Genomic DNA, 22,113 nt, shown 5'->3' with positions numbered 1-22,113 from the left:
GGGTTTTAGGTGTGAAAAGTTGGATGCGTTCTGCCCTCTGGGCCCCTCTCGCTGGAAGTTTGAAAAAAGAGGAAAGTTTCATCCGTGCAACGATGGGTTCTCTCTCGTTGAGGTCGCAGGGAATCTCGATTCATCTCCAGCTGCGCTCCTGTCCAAAAACTGTGGCAAATGTCACAGCGAAATAAATCCAAGAATAGACGGGGAGCATTGATCAAAATAAAGCTGAAATATTGATATATTCGCCATGCTGACAACGCTGCCATTCCACGTTGTTTATAGGCCATACCGAAAAGAGTGGGGCTCACTTCCTCCTGCGGTTAGGATCAGAATTAAAGTCAGGAGAAAGACATGCAGGAAGTTTTAAACTTCTTTCAGACTATTTAAGCTGACCATTGTCATTTAAGGATATTTAATAAACAGCCATTTCTGTATGGGCTCAAACGATCAAGAACCGATATTCCACAGACCTTTAAAAAAAAAAAGTTCAGGCTACACAGTCCATTACTACTAAATCCAGCTGTAGTTACTGAATTTACACAGGTAAAACTCAGAGGCAGGCATCCCCGAGCCTAGTGGTTTTTATTTGTAATGGGGGTTCTGTTCACGTCAGGGGAACTTCCCTTACCTTCTCACTTCCGCCCAAAAATGTTCCCTGGGTCGCTGTCCTACCATCCCGAGTCTAAGCACATCTCCCAAAACTCTTAGTAGTTGCTGACGTGAAAAAGAGGGAGACTCGGAAGAAAGGTCCGCTGAGTTCAGTGAGACTTACTCCCAGGTAAGTCTGTATTGGACTGCATCCTTATTTAGAAAAAGAAAAAAAAATCCATTGAAAGCGGCCCGATTTTCCGCTTAAGGTGCCAATTGGCTTAAATCGTTTTAACTGGCTTGGATCGGCGCTGTTTAGAGGCATGCTACGTGATTCGCATCCAGCTCATTGATATTAACCGCAGCGCCACTTCTACTTCTGTGCCCTCCATCGTAAAACCACAGATGGGGCGCGTTCTTCTTTCTCTTCCTCCTCCCCCTCATTAAAGTGAATGGAAAATATAAGCTTCTACACTGCAGATCCGGGTAAAAGCTTGCAAATGTCAAACGCATTCGGATCAAAGCGGCTCATGTATATAGTTATTTGAAAAGAAGATGAACGTCCTTTATTAAGCGATCGGAGCTGACAAGTGTTTCCGGAAATGGGCTTTCTTCCTAGTTTGAGGTGTATTCTGTTAAATGCCAAGATCTCATGCCAGCTCCTTTTTAAATAGAAATGTGACATTATAACCAAGCCGTGATTGATCTGAGCGTTCACCCCAGCGCTGCAAAACACCTGCAGCCTCGGATGTGCCGAGAGGAGGAAGCGAATCGTTTAAACAAAAAGTAAATACTTCATCAAGTGTTATTTAAATTGCAGGCGCCGTTACGTGGTTTATCACAGCCACCTGTTCCTTGGTTCGCTCAGGATCTTATAGAGAAGACTATTTAAAATGCAATAAGTAACCACAATCCAGCTAAAATTACATTTACGATGTTTTAAAACGGAGAATTGGGGGGGGGGATAACACTCCATATGGCCCGTGTTAAAAATAAGCTCGGGATATGCACTTTCGTGGAAAATAATATTTTTGAAATTGTTTATTCGAACCATTTTCTCAAAAACCAACGGGGGTAATTCCCTATTAAGTGCATGCACGGACCTTTTATCTCAGAAACAAATGAATTTAGGGCAGCCTGGTCCTTCTATTTTAAACAAACAAAAGATCTAGATGGAGCCTAGGAAATTCGTTATTTATCCTTGACCGCGTAAGTTCCACTGTAATGCACGGGAGATATTTCTAAAAAGTTTTCATTATGACCAAGGTTGTGTGTGAATATTTGTAACTAAATAAAAAGAAGAAGTTTTTCAGGCTCCCACTGGTTATGAAGTGTTATTCATATTGCCAACAAGGATTGTTTCCAGTAGGAGTACTTAGAATCAGTGCCCTTCCAATCTTTTCCGCCTCTTCAGACTATTACTACTTTCAGTTTCCTTGAATGTTTCGGTTTTGCCTCACTGTTCATTAATATCGAAGACAGCTTTCTCGGTAAACCATACCCCAAAACAGATGATTCGAATTAAAGTGGAATTTCAGTACAAGTTTATTGGATTTTAAATAACCCCTCTCTGTCACCCACATAGTGCATAGCATCACAGACGTGCAGGGTGTTTGCATATATTCGGTTTGCATAACTCAGATCCGTCGCCCATCTCAACCGCACGCAGTGAAGCAAAACAAAACAAAAAATCGTTTTGGGAAGAGCAATGGATGCATTTGGTGTTTCCATGCAATCCTTATCCTCGCATTGCAAATCGTATTGCTAATCAATCCTGTGCATTATTGCAAACCTTGGAACTGGTCCAACACACCAGGAGATATTTAAAAAGTGTTTTGTAGGCCAGTGGCGATACAGCGAAGAGGCAGAGGCAGTTTGGCTCTTCTATGGAAGCGTGTTCAGCCACCGCAGGATAGTAGAGGAAACTGTGGCCAAGCTTAAGTCAACGACATAGTGGCCCGCAGGAGTTAGTATTGCACAGTTCTCGTTGTTTCCATCACTTTTTAAAAGGTTGCAATCCTATACCCACTGACCGGGGAGTAAGCGCCATTGAATTTAGTGAGGCTTACTTCTAAAGCCAGCCTGCATAGAACTGTGGTGTGTGTTAACATGAAATCCTTCTGTGAACGGTTGCTTGCAGTTAATCTGCTTTAATTGCAAGCATGACTACACATAAGGATTTAGCAGGTTAAAAAGGAGGGAAACAATGAGATCTATACATTGCAATCTGCTTTAGCTGCAAGGTAGACTGATTAACCTTGGGCCGTCAAGTATCTCTCCAGCACCTTCTTTCTCCATCCGGGAACTATCCCCAACTTGCTGCTTCTGCGTCGATTCAACCGCGAGGCATCAATGGCAGGGCTATTACAACAATATTTTTTTCATGATCATCGCTCTCGCTATTAAGAGCATGCGCGTTTAATTTCCATCTGATACCGCTTGGACTTTCCTTTCAGAGGCGAATTGTCCTTTGTCCTGAACACAGGATTATGCAAATATGTCAGGATCCAAGAACTCAAGGCATTAGGAAGGGATTTCGAAAGCTGCCTCAAAGCGAGAGGCATTGAACAGCAGGAAAGCCTAGCAAGAAGAGTCAAATGCTCGTATTCTGAATTCATGTGGCATACATGTGTCTTATTTGGCTTTAGATATGAAATTATAATATTTTGGCTGATATTTATATGCACATACTGAAAACAGTTCCAGCAATAGTTCGGTAGGAATCCTTTCTATCAATATAATCATGATAGTTACACATGGACAAAAGTGTGTGTGAATGATGCATGCACGTCTCAATGTTGAAATTCAAAGTACAAGGAAACGCGATGTAAATAATCAAGGGGCGGGAATGAAAAAAATAAAAAAGCCTCGGGTTCCCCTTACTTCCCAGTTTTCTCACGTATTCATACATACACGTGTATACATTTAAAGCCAAAGCTGCGAAAATTTTTAATTTGGAGTCGAACTGAAAACAACCCATATATAAAAAAATCCCGTGCAGAGAAATTTTGGCAATCTTATACACACACTGCTGGATGCAGGTTTTGCAGCGGTGTTTTCTGCTACACAACTGCTACGGAGTTGTGGACGGGGATGCCGCATACAGGGATGACGCGGGTGTGTACACAGGAAGATAAAACCAGGGGGCTTATGGAGGAAGCGAGAAATCCACGGAGCACTGGCCTATATGAGAGTTGCTGTGGTCGTAGGACAACGACCCAGATCCAAAGCGCTCTTATTTCGAGCCATCTCCCTATTAAGGCGACAAAGGACCTGCTTTATGCCCAAACAGGTGCGGCTTGAGCAGCCGCTTCCATTCATTCTCCAGCCTCAAGAGCCGCCTTCACAAACGGCGCTAGCGCCAAAGGCCTCTCCGTGGCGAAAGGAGCGCAAGGGTTTGCCCCGGAGAGGGGCACGTAAGAAAGAAGGAAGACTCAAAGAAGCAGATGGGCTTCTGTAGGCAGAGATGGGGGGGGGGCAGCAGCGGAAGGGTAACTTGGAGGCCGTTGCATGCTGGGCGTTGTAGTCGACGCTACAAAACGCTGCCTCGCGGAGCATGCCGGGCGTGCGTGCGTCTGTACGTGAGCCGTTCAGTCATTTTAAACTAACCAATCGCCGGCCGAGGCGGTCGCCGGAGCTGGGGCTGTTGGGAGTTGGCTCGGTATTCAAGGCGCGCGCGCGTGGTGAGAGGAGGAAGACGGTTGGTGCGTGTGAAAGTGAGAGAGAGGCCTCGTCGGAAAACTGGAGGACAAGGTAATAGGGGCGCCCCTGTTGTTGTTGTTGTTGTCGTTCCCCACCCCCGCCCACCTGGGGGACTCCCTCTCGGCCATTGCCTCTCCAAACCCTCGGAGGGAAGCGGGGCTGCGGGTCCTCCTTCCAGGCCACGCCCATTACACCCCCCGCGTCATGCCCGCGCGCCCTTGCTGCCTTCTTCCCTTTCTGAGAAATTGGGGTGGGGGAGGGGGGTGCAGGCATCCCATAAGGAATAACATATGGTTAAGGAATAATAAGCAGGGGGCATCCTATGAAGAATTCTCCCTCCGCCCCCATACTCGAGGTTGTTCCTTAAGGTTCCTTCGTCGCTTCTGGGGTCAAACATTTAATAACAAGGGGGTAAGGTTTTGTGCTGCAAAGACCGAGGCTCGTTGAAATGATAAGTTAAAGACAAAACCAGAGCTTTGCTGGATCAGGCCAGTGGTCAGTCTTGTAAGAAGCAGGATTCTAAGATAACAAGATGCCATTGCAAGCAGTGGCACTCTGCATAGCTGTCAACGTTTTCCCTTTTTTAAGGGAAATTCCCTTATTCCAAATAGGATTCCTCGCGAGAAAAGGGAAAAGTTGACATCTATGGCCCTCTGTGACTCTCGCTCCCTAGCAACTGGTACCTAGGCTCTCAGCTGGTGGTTCTGATATGGCTCCCATGACTATGAGGGCCATATTCTCTAGGAATTTGTGTAATCCCATGATCATGGAACTTTGATATGGGAAAACAAGCAGTGGTTTAACCTTAGAGTACTTCTGTGAGAGGGAAATTCTCACATTCCTGGTGTACATTTTTAGAGATGCAGTTGGAACTAACACAAGGGTATTAGATACATTGTATAATATGGAATCAGTTATACTAGCACATTGATTTCTTCATATGCTGTTATTTGATTATTATTCATTTCATTTCTATGCCGCTTTATATTTTTAAGAAAAATCTCTAAGCGGTTTACAGCATATTAAAACATCAATAAAACAATCCAAAATCAAACATTTCTGAAGAAAGTCAAATATAAAGTATACAGTCAAAGCAACATAATTGTCAGAAGACTAAAATATTATCTGAAAGATTTCAGAATAAAACATTACAAAGGAGGTCAGCTGAAGAATACATATTTTACACAAAGTTAACAAAAAAATCATTGCTAAGTGAAGTCAAATATAAAATGCACATTTAAAACAGCATAATTAACAAGAGAATAAAATATTATCATAAGCATGACATGGCTGTTTGGCAGGCACAGAAAGATGGGGCAAAAGAATCAATAATTAGGGTTTGTTGTCAGGCATAGCGATGTCCCTCTGGTTTCACCAGGAGCCTCTTTGGTAGGGCTGGGTGAGTCTGGGCCCCGCTCCCTAGGCCTGGTGGAAAGGGCTTTGCAGGGAACGGCCTTCACGACTCATAGCTGGGCACTGATGTTCTCAGAGCCAAAATAGCCTGTGCATAAGCAATGTACAAGAGCAGAACTTGCTAATGCTGCTTCTCCCACCTTTCTTTTTGGGCCACATTTCTACTGTTATGGAGATATTGCTTTTCTCCCCCCCCCCCAAATAAGATGTTACATTACAGGCTGCTCAGTAATTTGCCAGATATTTGACTTCCGAAACGTTCAAAAACCAAAGCGTGGCTTCTGATTGGCTGTAGGAAGCTCCTGCAGCCAATCGGAAGCTGTAGAAGCCCCGTTGGACATTCGGCTTCCAAATGAATGTTCGAAAACTGAAACACTCACTTCCAGTTTTCAATCATTCAGGAGCCAGAATGTTTTTTTTAAAAAAATATTTTTTATTAACAGACCAATAAAATCAAATCAAATAAAATCACATAAACTCCAAATTACAAAGCCGAATTTTAAAATTTTTGTTGGGGGTACCCATATTTCAAGTTCCGAAAGGGATGGGAGCCAGAATGTTTGACTCCCAAGGTGTTCGGGAGCCAAGGTATGACTGTACTTGTAAGCAAGTAAGTAGATTTTTATTTATACCCCGCCCTCCCTGGCCAAGACCGGGCTCCAGGCGGCTAACATCAAATATCAAATACATTAAAACACAATCAGACAATTGATTAAAATACAGCTTAAAAATTAGAATCAGGATAAAATTAAATGACTGCCCACAAATTACCGTATTTTTTGCACCATAACACTCACTTTTTTCCTCCTAGAAAGTAAGGGGAAATGTCTGTGCGTGTTATGGAGGAAATGCCTACGGGTGGCATGCCTACGGATTTTCCTCCTCTAAAAACTACGTGCGTGTTATGGTCGGGTGCGTGTTATAGAGCGAAAAATACGGTACAACTATAGGGGTTGGGAACCTCAAGTATTCATCAAGTACTCATCAGGGCCAGCTATCCGTGTTGGTCCCACATGAGCCAATAAAAGGGCCAAAGAGGTAACTTACAGGGTCCCATAGAGGGGGGTCAAACTGTGCCCGGATCGAAGGCTGGGCGGAACAGCTCTGTCTTGCAGGGCCTGTGGAAGGATGTCAAGTCCCGCAGGGTCCTGGTCTCCTGCGATAGAAGGTTCCACCAGGCTGGGGCCAAAGCCGAAAAGGTCTTGGCCCTGGTTAAGGCCAGTTTAACCTCCTTGAGGCCCGGGACCTCCAAGATACTATTATTTTCAGACCATAAGGTCCTCCATGGGGCATACCAGGAGAGGCGGTCCTGTCAGTACGAGGGTCCTAGGCTGTATAGGGCTTTAAAGGTTAAAAGCAGCACCTTAAACCTGACCCTGTACTCCACCGGGAGCTAGTGCAGCTGGTATAGCACTGGATGAATGTGGTCCCGTGGCAAGGACTCCATAAGGAGCCTCACATTCTGCACCCGCTGGAGTTTCTGGGTCATCTTCAAGGGCAGAGCGTAGAGCGTGCTACAATAATCGAGCCTGGAGGTGACCGTCACCTGGACCACTGTGGCTAGATCAGGGCGAGAAAGGTAAGGGACCAGCTGATTAGCACGGCGAAGGTGGAAAAATGCCACCTTTGCTGTAGCTGCAGCCTGCACCTCCATAGAGAGGGAGGCGTCAAAGGTTACACCCAGACTCCTGATGGAAGGTGCTGGCACTAATTGAGCCCCCACAAGTGATGGGAGTTGGCCCCCCAACCCCATGTCGTCCCGACCCAGCCAGAGGACCTCTTTCTTCGAAGGATTTGACTTAACTGGCTCCCACGCAGCCACTCAGCCACAGCTTCCAAACATCTGGTCAGTGTGTCCTGGGCTGAGTCAGGATGGCTGTCCATCAACAGATAAAGCTGGGTGTCATCAGCATATTGCATATTGACAACAGAGTTCTGGAGCAGAAGTTCCAGTGGCCCATCCAGCAGGCTTTTCTTGTTGATGTAATTTCTCTTTAAAATCTACCAAAGATAATATAGAAAAAAATAATAATCTATAGATAACTTTTGTATTATCTTATTCAGATGACTGGGTCAAATGAATTTAAATTGAACCAACCTCCGGAAGATGGAATCTCATCAGTGAAATTTAGTCCTAACACATCTCAGTTTCTGCTTGTTTCATCTTGGGACACTTCTGTTCGATTGTATGATGTTCCTGCCAACACCATGAGACTCAAGTATCAACATACAGGAGCTGTACTTGACTGTGCTTTTTATGTAAGTCTTTTTTACTACTTTGTGTTTTTACTATTGAAGTTATAAGAAGGGGATGCAAGGTGTAATTGACTTAATTAGTAGGTTACTGAAGCCTTTAGGCTGGATTCCAAAGTGCCATGCACAGTGTTTTGCATGCACAGGGTTTTCAGCTCCTCCCATCTGACAAGAAACTACCTCTTGAAGACTGGGAGGCCCTCTGGAGCAACCCACCACCCTTTCTGTGCTCAGAAACACTTTGCAATTGCACATGGGCTTTTCTGTCCTGGCCTTTTATTAATAATTGAGCTATAAGTTAAGTATGCCTTAAGTTAAGTAAGTTAAGCTTGTTTTGATGCTTGTGTGGGCCTGATGTTTTGTTGTAATGGGGAATGAAAAAAAGAATGCTAAAGATAGTCTTGCTCTCCAACAACCAGCGAAAACCTTTAAAAATACAGGTTATCTTCATCATTTTTTTAAAAGGTACCCTTACTGAGGTTTTTAGTAATAAGCCAGTTTAACAGGTTAATATTTAATTTTAATTGGTTAAGACAAATGGCCGAACAGAATTGTTCAATTGATTGACAGCTCTGTTTTTAAAACTACGTATTTTTATTGTAAGCCTGTATGGAAAATTGGGAAACCAGTAAAATTGTGTTGTATCAGTGGTCTTCTGCTCATACGTTACTTCTGCTTTGTCCTCCACTCTGTAGCCCCCTGAATATCTCCAATATCATCTTTGGAGGGTCTGCCAACCTACTGGAAGAGAATGTGGTGGTAGTAATAATACGCAAAAATGGGGCATTTTGTTCCATGAGCAGAAGTCCGCTGCACAATTGGGTGGACATCACTGGATGTCATCCACTGTCTTTTGATCTTTTTGTTGCCTAGTCAAGTATAGTATTTCATTCCTATATAATAGTTATGCTGCAGGATTTCATCAACATTAATTATTTTGGAAGCAATATCACATTAGCATTGTCAAATACATTTAATAACAGAATATATTTTCTAATCTTCAGTTTCATAATTTTGTGCGTAGCATTTGCCCCAGTGAAGGAGCCAAAGCCACTTGCACAGGGGTGGGGTTCAAATTCTTCCCACAGTTATAGTAACCATTGTGGGTGACCTTTGGCTGTAGTGCTACTGTTGTCATTTAATTGCCCTGTTCTCTTGTGGAAATAAAATAAAATGGGTATGTAGCCAGTAGGAGAGCAGTGCCATCCCAAATTCTTATATGTATGAGTTTGAATGGGTCATGGTTTGTTGATCCCTTGCTGACACTGTTGGATAAGACTTTTTAAAGCAAAAATAATGCCCTTATCAAATATTTGTTGGTTCCTTGGAGTACAGATATAGAACATAAGTGAACAACTTTATTCTCTTGAAGGACCCTACACATGCCTGGAGTGGAGGATTGGATCGGCAGTTAAAAATGCATGACTTGAACACTGATCAAGGTAAGCTAATTTATAGGTATAGTAGAATCTGCAGAAGTAGGAGAAAATAGATTGTTTCAACAGTAGATTAATTCACTGAAAATAGTGTCGTGAAATAGAAAAGTATTATGACTGGAATTCTTACGGTATAAATACAGACAGCATTAAAGTACAAATTAAATGTGTTTCTTTTCTGTACAGTTCATATTTACTATGTCATTTGGTTTTATGTCTGCACTTTCTGTAACTTCCATTTATTTCTGTATAGTGTTGTTCTTGATTTTATTTAGTGCATTTAAAGCTTTATTAGTCAATGCAGATTGTTAGGCCAAAGAAAGAGTATTCCATGCTAAGAACCTTGTGGTATTTTGTCTTTAACTGAGTATATAAAATATTTGCAGGGTGGTACATTTTTATTTAAAAACAATCTTTTTGTTTTATTTACAGTTCTAGTCGAGTGTTGAGGAAGCGAAACTGTCAATATTGCTTGTATGACCTAGTTCTATGCAGTACTTTTTCTATCCTTGATAGTTTCACTTGTTCTTTTCCCTTTAGAAATGTATTTATGGGCTATTTAACACCTCCAACTTTGTTTTTACAGTCGTTAGACTTGCCTGAGATTTTGGCAGAAGGGCATTATTCTGCATACATGTGCATATGAACTATGAGTTCATAGAGTAATATGCGGGGCTTGAATTGATTTAAGAGACAATGGGGAAAATGCTGTAAACGGATAGCTCAGTCGGTAGAGCTGTGAGATGTTTAATCTCAGGGTCATGGGTTTGAGCTCCATGTTGGGCAAAAGATTCCTGCACTGCAGTGGGTTGGACTAGATGACCCTTGTGGTCCCATCCAACTCTACAATTCTATGATTCTAAATATGAAATCCTTAAACTGTGATTATATATTTTTTTGGGTAGTAGAGAAATCTGGGGGACATCTGTTGAGTGAGATTTTAAGGTATGAGTATGATTGCACGTTCTGACTTGATAAGAGGACATTTAACATCCACTCCCTTTACAAATACCCTACAATATTGATAAATAGTCATTGTAGTTGATGCAGGGATAATAGGATCAGACACCTAGCTGTTTGGAAGCAGAGTAACTGAATGTCAGGAAAGCTGCTTTTCATCATTGTAGAGGATGAAATTAGATGCTGTGACATTGTAAATGGATAAGAAGTTTCCAGGCAATGGTTGCTTGATGTCTTGAAAGAATTGGAGAATTGGGTTTGGGGGAGAAAGCTATTTAGAATAAATTCTAGAGGATTAAAAAAAAGTACTGATTTCTTTCCTAAGTTGGAGAAAGAATCTGAAGTATTACAGGATTAGTATTCAGCATCACTTTAAAAGCTTCTAAAACAGTTTAGTACTACAGGATACATTGCTAAAATGGATGATGCTGTGGAATAAAGGTTTATTGACAGTTTTGCTGAAAGTGCCTAATTACTCACAAGTGGCAAAGGCATGAACTAATGTGGTCATGCTACATTCACCTACTATTAGATCTTTCAAACACACCATTCATGACTAGGATTTTCAGAGGACCCCAACAGAGATAGGTGCACAAATCTCTTTTGTGCATTTGAAAATCTCTGCATGGGTACCAACACCCCCCTTAAGCTTCTTTGAAATACTGAGTTGATATCTATTAGTCTACATTTAACACTTCAGAAGTGTATGTCTATTGAGAAGATTAGAGGATCAAGCGTCCTTTGAAAGATGTCCCAGCATGCACATACATTAGTGAATGGTATATCAGACCCTGTTAACTCTGTATGAATATTGTTTTGTCCTTTTTGTTAAATTTGATTATCAAAAATATAGTGCAACTATGTGTTCAGATTATTACTAATCTTTTTTTAAAAAACCAGACAATCTTGTTGGCACCCATGATGCTCCTATCCGATGCGTTGAATATTGTCCAGAGGTGAATGTAATGGTAACAGGAAGTTGGGATCAAACAGTCAAGTTATGGGATCCGAGAACACCTTGTAATGCGGGAACATTTTCTCAGCCTGAGAAGGTTTGTATTTAAGCAATTTACAATACAATACTTTGCGTGCCTACTCAGAGGTAAGCCCTGTTAAGTTCAATGGGGCTCTTTTTTTTAGTAGACTTGTATTTTTTAATGTGGTTAAGGAATACATTTGAGCAATTAAAGTATTAATATCTTTCAGATCAGTTCATTGTTTGCATTAAAAATTTATAAACACTATTAATGAGGGTAAAATTACAGACTTAAGTGAGTTTTTACATGATTAACAAGTACTACTTAAATACCAGAAAAATACAAAGTTAACTCTTTAGTTATTCTCAGTAATTAATGCAAGCTTAGCTACATCAGGAAAATATAATGACACTCTTCAGACATAACACAAAACCATGGTTTGTTGTTAAGGGCTTGAGCCCCACAAACTTTAGACTTGTGTTCTCCTCCCACAAAGGGACAAGGTTTAAAGCTTTAGTCCTCTTTTGTTTCTAAACTGCTTTTTCCCATTGCTCAATCTTTAGTAAACTGGTTTTTATAAACCATTGTTAATTAACAAACCAGGATAAGACTTGGATACAATAGGGAGATCCTTTTGCTGAAGGCATATTCCAGAAACCCAGCTGGTAGTATTGCCTATGTTATATTGTGGTGTCAATACACTAATATAGGAAGGGCTTTATTGGTGTATCCATTTATGCCAATGTAAACAGGAAATTTAGACTGTCGCAGCTTGATTTCTTTCAGCTTCTTATTCAGGGTCCATGAGTAAGGTCCTAGCAGCTGATTTGCAGCCTGCTGTAACTTTGGCTTACAAGTACTGTAAACAAAGTGATGTGATAAAGTTACGGCCAACAATAAACCTTCAGTTGTGCATTTAAGAGTAACTTGAACGGTGTAACTTTTATTTTAACATGTTAGTGCAGCCTTATGGTATGAATAGCTGCATGTTTTGATAAATGGATGAGATGAGGCTTTTAACTTCTTTAGCTCACTAAACAGCAGTTGCATTAACAGTATTTAAATTTTTATTTATGATCTCTTGCCACTCTTCATTTTCATAGGCAGATACATGCAAATGTAAAACTTTTTAGTTTTTGTCACTACTTCAAATACTTTCTAATCACAATGGTGAGCTGTCAGTCTGGACCACATCATGTCTAAATATCCCAGTAATGTGGGCACTACATAATCTGAATCTATTGGCAAGATCTTTGATCAGGATAAAAATGTGTTGTTTTTCACTTGTGATTTATGGTTGCATGTAGCATGTAGAAAACTGTGATGAATTGCTCGCAGAATGCCATATAATAGACAGTCACACTGAATCAAACTTCTTATTGGTATAGCAAGGTTCATTATGTCACTTTTTTAAATAGTATCTCTGATAAATGTGTATACCTAGCCTATTTCATGATATTGGTTTCATTTGATTTATGACTATGGGGTGCTGTAAAGAATACTTCACAGGTATGACACCAGTCTGTAAAGGAGATTTAAGGTACCGGTAGTTAACACTCCTGATGCAGTTTTTCCTGTATATATTTTTCCATAACATTGTTTTTGTGTTGCCACATTTTATACTGTATGCATTCTTGTATAGTAATTTGCTTTGTGTCACTGTTGTTTGAGCCATTGACAATTCATCAATAATAATAATAATAATTTATTGAATTTATATACCACCCTATATCCAGAGGGCTCAGGGCAGTTCACAGAACAAAATCAAAATATAAAACCACAAAATATATAATCAAAATAAAAACAACCCAACCCACATTTTAAAAGGACATAGGATGTCAATCAAATCAACCAAGGGCCTGGTTAAAAAGGAATGTTTTTGCTTGGCGCCTAAAGGTGTATAATGAAGGTGTCAGGCGAGTTTCCCTGGGGAGAACATTCCACAGACAGGGAGCCACTGCAGAGAATGCTCATTCTTGTGTTGCCACCCTCTGGACCTCTAGGAGAAGGCACATGAAGAAAGGCCTCAGAAGATGATCTCAGGGTCCGGGTAGGTTCATATGGAAAGAGGCGGTCCTTGAGGTATTGCAGTCCTGAGCCGTTTAAGGTTAAAACCAGCACTTTGAATTGGGCCTGGAAACTAATCGGTAGCCCGTGCATTCTGTTTACATTCTGTTAGTCCTAGTATAAATGAAGGATCTGTAATGAGATACCAGATCTACCACATGTTAAGCATATGGAATGAAAGCATGTATAGTATGTATCTTTTTAGAAAGGTAAAGTTGAAATATCTAATATGTAACTAGTAGCTGTTACTTGAAAGAGTTTTACCTGATAACAGATTAATTGCTTAGTTACACAACTTTTGTTTTTAGTTTAAACTGATTTAAGCAACATTTTCTAGTTTATCACAACCATTGATTTTTTTTTTAGCGGTTAGTTATGCATGCTGAAATGGCAAGAGTAAATAAACAGTTGAGTGTTCAGTGTAATATATTTTTTGATGTTCCTGCCAGCAAATTTTTCTCTCTGTGTGTAATTGACAGGTAGGTTATTGTTTTCTGAAACAATAGACAAACTGTTTCTTTAAAATTATTTATGTAATCATGACACAGATGTAATGATACTTGATCTGTTAACCATGGATAAGAGATTGAGAGCAATCTGTGAGCTTGAACATTATCTCACCTTACTTCTTGCAGATGGATCTTCCCCTTCCCACCCCACATTTTATTTAAAGAATTTAAATTCACTTTTTGCTTTCTGAGCCTAAAAACATTACATAGGCACCTGGGTTTTTAAAAATTATTTGTGTGTATGTACTAACAATGGTTAGCTCTAAACCACAACTATGATTATAAATGTATATGCAATCCATAGTTTGTGCTAACTATAGTTCCTGAGGATTTGTGAAAGCTGGGGTTAGATGAATTGGCAAGGACATTGTTATAACTTAAAGGGTAGAATTAGCTTTTTAGGTTTGTAGGTTGGTTGGGAAAATAATGGTCTCCCTTTGAGGATGGAGAACTCTTAGCAGGAACAAGATAGATGTAAGGAGGACAAACAAGACAAATTGCATCTCTATAGCAAGGCTTAGTATGTAAAATTTTGGTATTCTAACATGGGTAATCTTGTATAGTCCATGTAGAATGCATTTTAGTGTTTCATGGAGAGTTAAGTCTGCTAGACTTCTACTTTTAAAAATCTTTTGTCATTGAACATGTTAATGGAACAGGTAATCTTTTCCTTCTACCTTTATGCTGCTAAAGTAGAAATCCTAGTACTGAATGTGGAAAATGTAATGCCACTTTATAACTTTTTTCCAAGGTGTATACATTGTCTGTGTCTGGTGATAGATTGATAGTGGGAACAGCTGGTCGGAGAGTTTTGGTGTGGGACTTGCGAAACATGGGCTATGTTCAACAAAGAAGAGAATCAAGTCTTAAATATCAGACACGTTGCATCAGAGCATTCCCTAACAAACAGGTATTTAAATTGTGCTGCATAATAATAATAATAATAATAATAATAATAATAATAATAATAATAATTTTTATTTATACCCCGCCCTCCCCAGCCAAGGCCGGGCTCAGAGCGGCTTGTCAAATGAAAGTTTGTAGAAAAATAGTCTCAATTATACCAGCTTTTGATATTTATGATTATCTTGACTCAAAAAGTTTATTTTGAATCTTGCTAATTTTATTGCTATCTCTAAAACAAATGATGTATTTGCTGTGCTTTCCTAAGGTTTTGAAGCTGTTAATGGAGTTGGAAACTAGAGGAACTTTAATATTGTATTTAATTCTAAAATTATCACAGAGCTCTGAATTATGCAGGAGCAGTAGACTGGCATAAATGCCATGCGCCAAGAAAATTAGTGTTCTGGGAAATACTGTTACAGGATTTAGATAAAAAACTATTTGCTTAGGAGTCATTTTCTGTGCTGGGCATGGCTCTTTCCTGGATCTATCAAAGCTACAAAGAGAATTAACAGAAGAACAAGAGTGTCTTTGTTTCTCTCATCATTCCCTTCTCTGGGGTTCAATGTAGTGTTTAGCCATTATTTTCTGCTCTTCTTGAGGTGGGAAAAATATAAAGGAAAAGCCTAACAGACTTTTATTGATGTCAGATAGCAAGATATACCTAGCAGATATAGAGTTGTCTTATGCAGAGGAGGCATTAAATGAAAGCGAATTTTGTTAGATGTTATTTATAAGCAAAAGGGTTCCTCCAATGAGGTCTCATTTGGAATCTGTTCTCACTTTCTAAAAGGCATTAGTGTGTGCCCTGTTTAGAGTTAACATCAGAACTGGAATGCAACATTCTTTATCAGGACACAATGCTAAGAGAATAATCTATAATTCCCTTTGGAATATTCTCAGACATTTTTACAAACCTTTAGGACTCAGAGTGCACCTGTGCCTCTCAATAGTTAAATGTGACATGTGTACATAAGATGTACACATCTTATAAATGTTTCATCGACATAGAGCAGTTCATAAAGAAAAAACAAAACCCTATGATCAGTCATCGAAATAAGTGAGGATTCTGTCTGTGTCCCATAGGGCTATGTGTTAAGCTCTATTGAAGGCCGTGTTGCAGTTGAGTATTTGGATCCAAGTTTGGAGGTACAGAAGAAGAAATATGCTTTCAAATGTCACAGATTGAAGGAGAATAATATTGAACATATTTATCCAGTCAATGCCATCTCTTTCCACAATGTCCATAACACTTTTGCTACAGGTAACATGAAAATTTATTTTTTTCTTATTAGTGCTGTTAGTTGATAATTCTTCAGTTATATTGACCAAGCAGTCATCTGAAAAGCTTCAGTTGTTCTGTGATTCTTTTAGAGAATTTGAGGTATCCTGTCTTTAGTTCTCAAATATATCATTAAAATATAAGCTGAAAAATACAGTTTCTACTTTGTAACTGTTTTGCATACTTGTAAAACTGGGAAGATTGTTTGATGTGAAAATTTTCTGCAATAATTCAGAACCTATTTTATATCTTGTACCATGTGCTTCTCCCATTAAATAAGTGAAATATCCGTGCACTTTCTAATTATATTTAATTGCACAGATATCAATAATGCTCGTTTCTGCTGCTTTGGCTCTTTGCAATCTATTTTTAGGTGGTTCCGATGGCTTTGTCAATATTTGGGATCCATTCAATAAAAAGAGACTCTGTCAGTTCCACCGCTATCCTACAAGCATAGCATCTCTAGCCTTCAGTAATGATGGAACCACCCTTGCAATTGCATCATCATATATGTACGAATTGGATGACGTTGAACATCCTGAAGATGGTATCTATATTCGGCAAGTGACAGATGCCGAAACAAAACCCAAGTGAGTAAGTTTCACCTGTATTTGAGCTTTTTCTACCGTTTATTCCAGGATTTATTAATTTTCCTAAATTCATGAATAGCATTATTGATTCCTGGTAGATAGTGCAGCTTGACAGTAGGACTAGAGTTGATTTTATCTTGTTCTCCCCAAGCTTTCAATATCCGTAGGTTGATAGACGGCTGGTGGATAAAATTGTCTACTTGTTTTGTGGGAGAAGAATGTCAAACTCTCATTCTTCTTGAATAGGAGCTATTATATGAAGTCATGGCATTATTGCCAGCTCATTGCTTTAAAATTAAGTTGAAGAATTCAGGATAATACATATGAGAGAGTCTAATTATATTAGGATTTTTAAGATTTTGAACTATTGGCAATCTCTGCACATAGATCTGGGCTTCTCATCTACAATACACCAAAGCAGAGCTGCTATAGTGATGGTTTAAATTATAAGAAAATAATTTTGAAACGGTATGTGTAACTCTTTAATGTCCAGAATTGTGCCACGTTTCCTGGTAAAGAAAATACTAGTTTTGGTTGCACAAAGCTAAAATGAATTTAGCCTAAAGCTAAATACATTGCGATTTTCTTTCCCTCAGCACATTGGAGTTTATATCTTACATTCAGTTTTGCCACTTGAGTATATTACAGTGCTAAGAAAACACATATGCCTGTAGTGTTTGGAACCTCTGTGGGTATTAGCTGTTCCCACTAGCCCCACAGCTGCTTGCTGTCTCTCATTAGCGTATTTGCCTTCAGGAAGGTGGGGAGCAGCAGATATGAGCATGTTTGCCTGTAGGGAAAGATAATATGCAAAAAGGCCTTTATGCTGTAGTATTCATAGGGATGGGTCAACTCCTACTCCTTGCTTGCTGGAACTCTATGATCTGCCAGTCAGACCTAGGTACACAATAATGCATACATAGACTTAGAATTAAAGAACAGAGTGCTTCTGAGCCCATTCTGAATCTAGGAATTAATTTTTAGGGCCAAAACTGAACTGAGCTTAAAAGACATTTCACACAAAAGTCCAGTCAGTTAATATTTTTTTTCATTTCAGTACCCTTATTAAGGTGGAAAATGTTTTTGTTGCTAAACATTTAGGAGTCGTAAACCCTTGCTGATCACTAGAGCTTCTTCTTTCTGTTGTTGCGTACATGCACTACTTCTGTTATGGAATCAGAGTGGCTCTTGTTGGTGGGAAAGCTCCGTGTGGCTTGAACTTCCTCCTGCAAGGAATTGGCAGCTTATAGTGATTGTGGGCATTCTCACACTAGGCATTTGGTTGCTTATTAAGATGTAGAATTTGCCTCACATAACATCCAAAAAGTGGATATTTCTTACTTTAAAACTTAATCTGATTCTTGAGTCACTGGCGTGGACTTCATGGAAATGAAGAGTAGCTTTTCTAAGCCCATCTTGTGAGTACAGTTACTTGCCTCAGAATAATGTCAGGCAAATAAGCTGGTGTGGGCATTCAGGGTCCCTGTGTTCAGGGTTTGTGGGCATTCTAAAATATTTGAAAATATATTCTCTGTCTTTTCCAAATGCCTTTGCTCAGGGCATCTTATAGTAAAGCATCATCAGGTACAGCTAAATTAAGCTGAAAGTAATTGACATACAATTTGTTGTGTTGAAGGAATGTTCTTTTTGCATGGGACTTTCAGAAGATAGATGCCATAACAGGGAGGGTATTAGGTTATGCCTCTATCAAACCAAAGAAATACAGAGCAGTGTCTCCCATGAGGATCAGAACAAAGATCTTCAAAGGGTTTGGGTGTCCTGGAAGATGCTGTGTCCCTGTGCCTTGGCACTTTTAAAAAGGCTTATTAGCACATCTAGGTTATAAACTTGGCAACTGTACCTGTGCTCTTGAGATTTAAAAAACAAAACAAAACTGTTGAGGGGCTTATACAGTAATGGTGGAATTCATTGTTGCGCTATGGCAAGTGTTTTGTCTATACAAGCATTTCAGCTTCTCAGACACAATGCCTGCCCCCCCCTTGTCTGGGAGTACTTCCAACTCATCCAAGCCAATTTGGGGGGTTCATTGGGGAGGGGAGCTCCATTGTGCAAGTGAAGTCTTTGCACAGGCTTCCATTGATGGGGCTCATTGGGTGAATCCCACCCAATATGTTTTCAAGCAAGAATAGTTATTGTTGGACTAGTGCCAGAGATGTCCAGGCCAGTCACCACATCTCATTTTAATCTACTTCTCTGGGTTGTTTTGAGGATAAAGTAGAGAAGAATTGTGTGTACCAAAGTGTTGCATCATGGTGAAGGATGCAGATATGAGACAAACAAAGATGTGATCATGAAAATTGAACTAAAATGAACAATACCAAATTAATGCAGAAGTTGTGTTTACAGAAACAAATTTAAAAAAGGCAAAAGGTTTATTTAAAGTTTCCACCTTTAACTCTGGATCAGTTTTTACGGGAATGCAGGGGAAATGAGGAAACAACAAAAAACACCCATCTCCTTTTCCCAGTAGGAGCATTCCAGGCAGACTTTTTCTTATAAAACTCACTGTATAACTCTTATTTATTTATTTAAAACTTTATTATATAATAGTGCAATCCTAAACATGTCTACTCAGAAGTAAGACCTATTGAGTTTGATGGGGCTTACTCCCTGGTAAGTCTGTATAGAGTTGCAGTACTGGCTACCTTTTCCCAAACCTCTTTTACCTTAGGTCAGGTTCATCACATTAGACTTAATCAGCCGATCTATGTTGAATATCTATGTTGAGTGAGATACTGACAGTAGAACAGTTAGTAATGATATTTCCTTTATGTCTAGCATAAGGAAATGCCACCAGACCTTTTGTAAATATTTGTTGCTGTGCTGCTTCTGGGAGTACTATAAGCACTCATGGTATTTCAAATTCTTAAGAGCCGGTATCTTCTACTTTCTAGGCATAACCACGACTTAAAAGTATATTTTAGATTTTTAGTCGATTTACCCCAGCCTTGACTTTGTCATGCTATCATCTGTTACACTAATATGAATGCAACTTGCCAAAATCAGTATAGTGGGATTAAAAAAAAAAAGATTTGGAACTACTTCCCACATTACACCATGTTAATGGGAGTGCTCCTGCAGATTACTTGCATTAATGAGAATTATAGCATGGGAAGCAGTCTTCAGTCGATTGAGGGCCTGACCATATGACTTTGATTTCAGCTGTTTCTATCCTTGCGTTGTGTTTGCTAATTATAGGGATGCTTCGTTCTGCTTTCTGAGGAGGTTAATCTTCAATTAAACAATATTTCCTCTTGGCTGTCCATTATTTTCTGAAACAGATGGTTCATCATTTCCTGGGCTGTTAAACACAGCAAGGTTAAGGTTAGACTCCTGGGAATTAGTTAGTTTTGAATCTTATTACAGGATGTAGAAGCAAAACTAATAAGAATAGTACTTAATAACATTTTGTTGCTGCAAACAATTATTTATTAGCAAACAATTGATCCCAGAAGGGCAAATTGTTTGAGTCGGTAATGAGCTGAGACAAGGCAGAGCATATCTGTGTATTCGCAAAATAATTGTAACGTAATTGCAATGCATTTAGACAGGCATCTATTTGGACTTCTTTTTGCCTTTAAATGAATTTCTGAAACATTAATATGCTTTTCAGACATGTTGCTTATGCCAGTCTTGAACCAGACACTGAAGAATTCTTGTAGTGATCCATAGAAGTTAACTTGTGCCAAGTGATAGTGCTTTTCTAAATTAGAGCTTTTCAGCTTCCAGTTGCAGACTTTTAATTGTTAGATTTGGAAAGGCAAAGAAATGACATGTATGATGTATGAAGGTTTATGTCAAGTTGGAACACTTTGTTGAAAATTTATTTGCAATGTTATGAAAATTCAGATAGTTCTCTGAGACATGCTTCTTTATTTTGCAGGTCTACTTAACTTCCGACACAATGCTTCAGTAATTTTCTCTTTCAAAGTACGTCCACTTGCTCGTTACAAGGCTAGCATAAAGCAAATCCTGGATTAAATGAAGATACATTTCCAATAATGCTTTCACAGAAAGTAGTGTTTTGTGTAATCATTCAGTATATTCTATCATTCTTTTATTTTTAGCTTATCCATGAAACATTGTTTTCTTCAGTCTGAACAGTAATAAACTTTTCTGTTAGTTGATTCCTTTGAAATATGTTATTTTCTAGTTGAACTTTTGTACATATTTAATAGTAGTTTAAATAGTTTAATAAATGCAATTTTCAAAAAAATTAATGCTATTATAATTCTTGGATTTAACAGTGGGAACATCTACTTTTTAATCTGTTATCTTTTTGGGCATGGTAGGATAAACCACATATTCAGTTTTATGTTGAATAAGAGCTCTCTTACGCTGGCCAAAGGCTTAGTTTGAAAAACCTTAGAAGCACACATTGTCTCCAGCTCTTGCAATTTACCTTTGCAAATTGTAATTTGTCTTCAGCATGGCTGGGAAGATGGCAAAAGGGGGATTTAAGATGTGTAGTGCACCATTAAAGAGTGATGTCAGCATTTCAGAAGTTCTTTCTCAGAAAAGAATAAACTGGTTGTAGACATTTGCCCCCATTCGGCAAGAGAACTGCTATGATGATTTATTGCATATTAATGTATTTATATTCTGCTACTCGGTAACTCTCAAAGCAACTTTATTGATAATAATACGCAAAAGAAAAAATAAATACAAAGCAAGCCAGTTAATAAATTAAATTCCATAGTAATAGCAAGAAAAAGTGATAAAATCAAAGGGCGAATCATATAAGAAGTCATCTGTGTACATTCCACCCAGCAACACTTCAAAACAATTGTGAAACATTTAAGCTTTAATAAAGACCTGGTGGTAGGGATTGTAAATTGATAGGAGATGGGAACCTAGCTGTTTTAGAGATGACAATGTTTAGACATATGTATTTTGCGAAAATACATTCAAAATGTGCATTTAATTATATATTTAAATTAATTTTCACGGCTGTATAAACAAAACATGTGGAAAGAGGATAGAAGGGACTTTGGAATTAACACATGTGAAAGTAACATGGAACAGAAACAGACAGCCATTCATGCCTAGTACATTGCTGCTTCATAACTGAGTATGCTGAGTATTTGTACCTGTACCATGGTTCATATGCAGCTGTGTTGGAAGCTGTCTTACTTCGGAAGCATTAAAAAAGAAATGACTACCTACTATCCTCTCAAAACACCTTTAAGAGGCCAGACTTCATAGCTTGGTCTTTTATTGGGCTGGATCACATTTAGCTTTGCGCCTGCCCAGTCTATGAGTGATAATCCAGTTGGGGTCTCCTACTTGTGCAGCAGGCCTCCTGCACAAATGGGACTTTCCATTGCCTCCCTTCTGCAACTCCTGCCTTCATCTGAATCTACTCTGGAGAGTTTGGAGACGCTTGGAAGCAGATTGGGACAGGCTGCAGGGACA

The 22,113-nt window shown here is 39.3% G+C and overlaps 1 protein-coding gene across 2 annotated transcripts; it reads left to right on the top strand.

Moving 5' to 3' along the window:
• Nucleotides 1-4,209: 4,209 nt before the first annotated feature.
• Nucleotides 4,210-20,825, top strand: BUB3 (BUB3 mitotic checkpoint protein). Of its 2 annotated transcripts, none has more exons than XM_053388963.1 (8): nt 4,210-4,338; nt 7,765-7,959; nt 9,326-9,395; nt 11,250-11,401; nt 14,654-14,812; nt 15,892-16,069; nt 16,461-16,677; nt 20,582-20,825. In XM_053388963.1, exons 2-8 carry the CDS (start codon nt 7,765-7,767, stop codon nt 20,589-20,591), a joined length of 981 nt encoding a protein of 326 aa, XP_053244938.1. In that variant the 5' UTR covers nt 4,210-4,338; the 3' UTR covers nt 20,592-20,825. The 2 variants fall into 2 exon arrangements, with proteins under 2 accessions (XP_053244938.1, XP_053244939.1); XM_053388964.1 differs by having other exon boundaries at nt 16,461-16,681.
• Nucleotides 20,826-22,113: the final 1,288 nt, after the last annotated feature.

The sequence above is a fragment of the Podarcis raffonei genome, chromosome 5 (genome assembly GCF_027172205.1).
Source record: "Podarcis raffonei isolate rPodRaf1 chromosome 5, rPodRaf1.pri, whole genome shotgun sequence".
Lineage (NCBI taxonomy): Eukaryota > Metazoa > Chordata > Lepidosauria > Squamata > Lacertidae > Podarcis > Podarcis raffonei.
The sequence above is the reverse complement of the archived record's forward strand: the minus strand, read 5'-3'. Positions and strand labels throughout refer to the sequence as shown.

Bases quoted from the DNA above. Each gene is read 5' to 3' on its own strand.
- BUB3 (XM_053388963.1), top strand. From the start codon at position 7,765: ATGACTGGGTCAAATGAATTTAAATTGAACCAACCTCCGGAAGATGGA. The intron at 11,402-14,653 runs GTTTGTATTTAA...CTTTTTTCCAAG, and splicing joins CATTTTCTCAGCCTGAGAAG to GTGTATACATTGTCTGTGTC. The intron at 16,070-16,460 runs GTAACATGAAAA...ATCTATTTTTAG, and splicing joins CCATAACACTTTTGCTACAG to GTGGTTCCGATGGCTTTGTC.